The 6,126-nt window shown below is 41.9% G+C and overlaps 1 protein-coding gene across 4 annotated transcripts in view; it reads left to right on the forward strand.

Moving 5' to 3' along the window:
• Positions 1-6,126, forward strand: part of RYR3 (ryanodine receptor 3) — a 658,838-nt gene that overhangs the window by 257,664 nt on the left and 395,048 nt on the right. For all 4 annotated transcript variants that reach the window (XM_075844915.1, XM_075844916.1, XM_075844917.1 and 1 more), the window contains 3 exons: positions 434-555; positions 990-1,179; positions 5,470-5,605. In XM_075844915.1, coding sequence (XP_075701030.1) covers positions 434-555; positions 990-1,179; positions 5,470-5,605 — 448 coding nt within the window. The remainder of the gene's footprint in view (positions 1-433; positions 556-989; positions 1,180-5,469; positions 5,606-6,126) is intronic.

The following is a 6,126-nucleotide window of genomic DNA, read 5'->3' on the forward strand; positions in this document are numbered from 1 at the left end:
ACACCGTAAAAAAGAAACCCATAAGAAAAGGTGGGAATTGCTTTTTTTTTTTCTAATTCCACCCCATTTTTAATTTTTTTCTAGCTTCCCAGTACATGACACATAATATTAAATAGTGCCATTAGAAAGTACAACTTGTCCCGTAAAAAAATAAGTCGTCATATGGCTGTGTCAACGAAAAATTAAAAGAGTTATGACTTTTTGAATGCAGGGAGGAAAAAACAAAAGCATAAAATGAAAATTAGTCTGGTCCTGAAAGGGGTAAACCAAAGGAGTAGAGAGTGCAAAGGAGTATTGGGTGATCAACATTGTCAAAACATACACCCTTGGGAATCAAAATCTTAAGGATCCTGGTTTACAACATGGGGCTTTGTTAAAGGGTGCTCCCTATGTCTGAATGGGTTATATTTTAAATATGCTTTTATCTGAACAGGCAATCCTGCACCAGGAAGGCCATATGGATGATGGCGTCACATTACAGAAGTGTCAGCATGAAGAGTCCCAAGCTGCTAGAATCATTCGTAACACCACAGGCCTGTTTAGTCAGTTTATCAGGTAGTACAGATTGCATTGCAGTGTTTAATTTTTGTCACACATTTCACAAAGAGTTTTGTTCATTTATCTATTGATAACTTCTTAAAAGGATAGCAGAAAATAGTTCTCATCAGGAGTTCAAGCAGATTTGATGTTTGAAATGTGCAGAAAGTATCATCCAATTAAGTGTGCCACATGGAGCCTTTTCATTTCGCTTGTGCTTCACATCCACTATACTGTTTGTAGTAGAAATTGTGATAGATAATCTTACAAAAAAGACCCGGCAATGGAGAACATGTTTAAAAATAGTCTATAAAAGTATTGCAATTTGGCTGATTCTTCTATAACATTTTAAGCAGTATTTGCAAAACACCTAGAGAAGTTACTAAAATATTAATCTGATCTATTGGGAGTTGTTTTTCGCTGACCCTGATCTTTTTACTTTCTATGCCTAGTGACCTGGATACTCTGATGGGGAACAACCGGACAGTAACCGCCCCCATCGCCCTGCCTATTGAGGAGGTAGTTCAAACCCTGCAAGACTTGATCGCTTATTTCCAGCCTCCCGAGGAAGAACTAGAACATGAAGATAAACAAAATAAGCTCCGCTCACTCAAGAACAGGCAGAATCTTTTTAAAGAGGAGGTACAAGACTTTCACACATTATAGAATACAAAGGAATTTCTGGGGTTTCCTAATTTTTGGTGATCATTTTACACCACTTCCACTTATGCCTTGACTTATTTTCTGGTAGCAAAGCACATCTCCCATAAGTGCTCGAAATCGAATAGTCCCTGAGTAACAGGTTAACATAAAAGTGAAATGCTCTTGTGTAGAGACATTATAATGATCATATTTTGACAGCTTTATGTTCTCTTTTAAAGTGAATTACCAGCTTTTAACACCTTGTCGTTTTTAGGACCAAAATACTGTGCCGATGTAATTTCTTAATTGATCATAGTGATTAGGGATTTATTTTCTGATACAAATCCCCAAATCCCCTGCTTAGACACAGATTTAAAATATAATATAATGGTTGTCTGCTGTGTTGGGAGCTTGGAAGTATAATGTCTTATTATTGAGCTCAATGCAGGGGCGTAACTAGGAAAGACTGGGCCCCATAGCAAACTCTTGACCGGGGCCCTCTCCCCCGGGTGCCACAGGCAGCCCCCTTATAAATAGTGCCCCTGTAGTATGTGCCATACAGCCCCCCTGTAGACAGTACTATATAGCGCCGCCTATAGACAGTGTCACACCCCATTTGTAGATAGCACCCCCACCTCCTCCTTGTGATAGTGCCATACAGCCCCCTGTAGATATCGCCATAAAGCCCCCACTGTATATAGCGCTATACATCTCCCACTGTATGTAGTGCCACACAGCCCCCTCCCTTGTATATAGTGCCACACAGCCCCCCCCTTAGTAGATAGTGCAGCACAGCCCCCTTAGTAGATAGTGCCACACACAGTCCCCTGTAGATTGCGCCACACTCAGGCCCCTGTAGATAGAGCCACAGCCCTCCCCCTTGTAAATAGTGCCATACAGTTCCCCCATGTGTATATGGCCACACAGCTCCCCCTTGTGTATAGTGCCACACAGCCCCCCCCCCCTTGTGTATAGTGCCACAAGGCAATGGCGCATCCGAGAAAGTTGTATCAGCCAGGGAGATGTCAATCAAACATGGAAAGGTGGGTTTGGAGGCAGGACTATGTGACTCTTCAGGATAGCGGCACCGCCCCATGACCCTTTAATGAGTAATTAGCATATAGTGTGCGCCATTTTAAAAGTGGATTCTAAAGATTTTGCTGCATCTGAAAAAAACATACAAGGGAATGTTTGGAAATATTGTCAGGTCATGTATTACCGCATGGTGGCAGTTCAAGGGGTTAAAACTACCAGACAGGTTTCCATGAAATATACAATGAATTGAGAACAATTTCATCTTCCCTGCAATTTTGTTATTATAAATATATCCTATATAATTACAGATCCAGAACCAAGCTCATACATATATACAGTACCACAACCAAGCTCAGTACATAAATACAGCACTAGAACAAAGCTCTTGCATATATATACAGCACCAGAACCAAGCTCAGTACATATATACAGCACTAGAACAAAGCTCAGTACATAAATACAGCACTAGAACAAAGCCCATACATATATACAGCACCAGAACCAACCTCAGTACATAAATACAGCAACAGAACCAAGCTCAGTACATATATACAATACCAGAACAAAGCTCAGTACATATATGCATCTCCAGAACCAAGCTCAGTACATATATACAGCACCACAATAAAGCTCAGTACATAAATACATCCCCAGAACCAATCTCAGTACATATATACATCCCAAGAACCAAGCTCATTACATATATACCCTACCAAAACCAATCTCATACTATATACAGCACCAGAACAAAGCTGAGTACTTAAATACAGCATCAGAACCAAGATCAGTACATATATACAACACCAGAACCAAGCTCAGTACATGTATACAACACCAGAACAAATACAGCTCAATTTAGTGCAACCCCTGCCGTATAAGTTTGTACGGCGTAAAATTATAGCTTCCAGCATGGCCCGAACAAAAGTAAGGATATGCTGGGAGATGCTGTTTCACAAAAAGAAATCCTACCACCATCATCTCGCTGCAGATCATACAGTGACTACAGTACTGATCAGAGGCAGAATAAACATTTACATTAAGTGACTCACCGGTGACGTCTCAGATTCTAGTTATTTTCTTCTCCCTCTGGTCCAGACATCTATGATGGATTTCTCCCAGCCATGACCCATTTCTGCAGTTTTCCGCTCAGATGTCTTCACTTCTCACTTTTAAAACATTTCTGCACCTATAAACGAAGTTAAAATTCTCAACACCTCTAAATATAATAAAGTGCCATACACTGCACCTCTAACTTTAATAGCGCCATACTCTGTGTCCCTGATTATAATAGTACCATACACTGTGTCCCACACACACACACACACACACACACCGTGCCTCCTGTAGATAGTGCCTCCATTGCCCCCTGTAGATGGTGACCCCCCCATAGAGCCTCTGTAGATGGTGCCCTACATAGAATCCCCTTTATATAGTGTCCCACATACAGCCCTCTGTAGATAGTGCCCACATATGGACTCCAGAGCTGCAAGGAAATAGTGCTAACTTAAGAGCCACCGTGCTACCCTACATATAGCTTCCCCTTTAGATAGTGCTCCACATATAGGCCACCTCTGTAGATAGCTTCCCACATATAGCTCCCCCTGTATATAGTGTCCCACATATAGCCCACCCCTGTAGACGGTGCCCTACATATAGTCCCCCTGTAGCTAGTGCCCCACAGGTAACTCACCCCTTTATATAGTTTCCCACATACAGCCCACCCCTATATAAAGTTCCCTAAAAATAGTTCCACTATAGATAGTGCTCTACATATAGTCCACCCCTGTATATAGTATCTCACATATCGCTCCCCCTGTATATAGTGCCCCACATATAGACCCCCCTGTATATAGTGGCCCACATCCCCACATATAGACCCTCCTGTATATAGTGGCCCACTTCCCCACATATAGGCCCCCCTGAATATAGTGGCCAACATCCCCACATATAGACCCCCCCTGTATATAGTGGCCCACATCACCACATATAGACTCCCCCTGTATATAGTGCCCCACATCCCCACATATAGACACCCGTAGATAGTGCCCCACATATAGACCCCCCCTGTATACAAGAAAAAAAACCAAAAAACTTTACATACTCACATGATCCCGTTCCTGCGCCGTCCGATGGCAATGCAGATCTGCTCTCTTCTGAGCAGGTCTGCTGGAGCTGAATAACGCATTTCTCAAAGGCGCTGATTGGCGGGGCAAGTCATTTTGCCCTGCCAATCAGGGTCATTGTAAGGCGCTGAGTGGTCGGGCACAGAACGTGTCCGGCCATTTAGCGCTAATGCATGTATTTGTACCTGCGTGCTATAGACACCGGTACAATTACTGCAAGACAGGGTGGCTGTCGCTAGTACCGGGACCCCCTCCGGTGCTAGCGACACCTACGGGCATGAGAGGGCCTGTGTCACCCGGCCCATACATGTTAGAGGCTCGGCGGCGCAGGCCCCGTAGTAGCGGCGCTACCGCTGTAGCAGCCATAATGGCTGTTAGCGGCGCCACCAGGCATATGGGGGGCATGTCGGCTGGCGGCACGGGTCCCCTCAAGCCGCGTGTCACGTAGCAGCCGCTACGGCTGGTACCGCGGTAGTTGCGCCACTGGCTAAATGTATAAACAGTATGCAGTTAGCTCCTAAGCTCCCTGTAGTGACTGCAGGCAGCCAGCATGATATCTTTTAAATTCATGTCTATGCAGGGTATTTGTAACTTTATATCAGAAAAATAAAGCTCCTATCACTACAAAGATAATTAAGAAAATAAATGGCACAGAAATGTTAACCTATTAAAATGAAGACTAAAACAAATTGGTATGGGAGGAAGAGAAGGTGGAAATCTCACTAGTTTAACGTATCTAATTGAGTATTTACTAATATTGTGCTCCATTGTGCTTTTGTGTACAATACTTGTGTGACATTACCCTGAACCATCTGAAAAAAAATGTAGGTTCTGTTCACATCTCCGAGGAAGGATCCAAATTTGATAGGAAAAATAGTACTGTCTGCAGCTCTAGTTTTTCCATCAAAATGATGGAACCCACACACCAGAACCCAACAAATCGATTGTCAATTGGTCTGTCAGGCACTGTCGTTATTATCTATACAACGGACATGGTAGAGCATTGTGACTTCCGTTATGAATGGAAGCCACAATTTTAGTGTAAACAGATCCTAATGCAAATGTAACTGTTGTGAATGTAAAATGATCCCATTTGGTTTTCCAACTATTAAGACTTCTGCTTCCTGTGCAGGGAATGCTGGCTCTGGTGCTGAACTGTATTGACCGTCTAAATGTGTACATCAGTGCAGCACACTTTGCTGAATTTATTGGGGAGAAAGGTGGACCAGCATGGAAGGAAATTCTGAACCTTCTCTATGAATTGCTAGGTGAGAGGACATTAAATAACATTTATTTTTATTTTTTTATTATATTGTTGTCAAGAAGGAAAATAAAACATAAAAAAACACGATTAATACAGATGCGTCCACCCTTAACTATTTTGAATTTCCATAAGCTATACAATTTGTTATAACAGCAAATCATTATAATCTTGCACCTTCCAGTAATTTTATTTTACATTAATGTATGGGGTTTTATTTCATCATTGGAGTCTATGAGCGACGGATAGCATCCGTTAGAGGCATCCATCTGAGGTATACAGGTTTTTTTTGCTGGTTTGTAATCTCGTGCCACACATCTCGGGAAACTGCAAGTTTAGAGATAAATTAAAAACTAAGCAAACCATTCAGCACATTTTTTTGATTGATTTTTTATTTTTTTTTATAAAACAACGTATTGGAGGATTTTAGACAATTTTTAAATGGATTTTTATTAAAGCATTTTTTTTTACTTTTTGAGGTATAGCTTCTGGGTATCCTGGATACATAGAAGCTGTATCTTGTACTCA

The sequence above is a fragment of the Rhinoderma darwinii genome, chromosome 12 (genome assembly GCF_050947455.1).
Source record: "Rhinoderma darwinii isolate aRhiDar2 chromosome 12, aRhiDar2.hap1, whole genome shotgun sequence".
Classification (NCBI taxonomy): domain Eukaryota; kingdom Metazoa; phylum Chordata; class Amphibia; order Anura; family Rhinodermatidae; genus Rhinoderma; species Rhinoderma darwinii.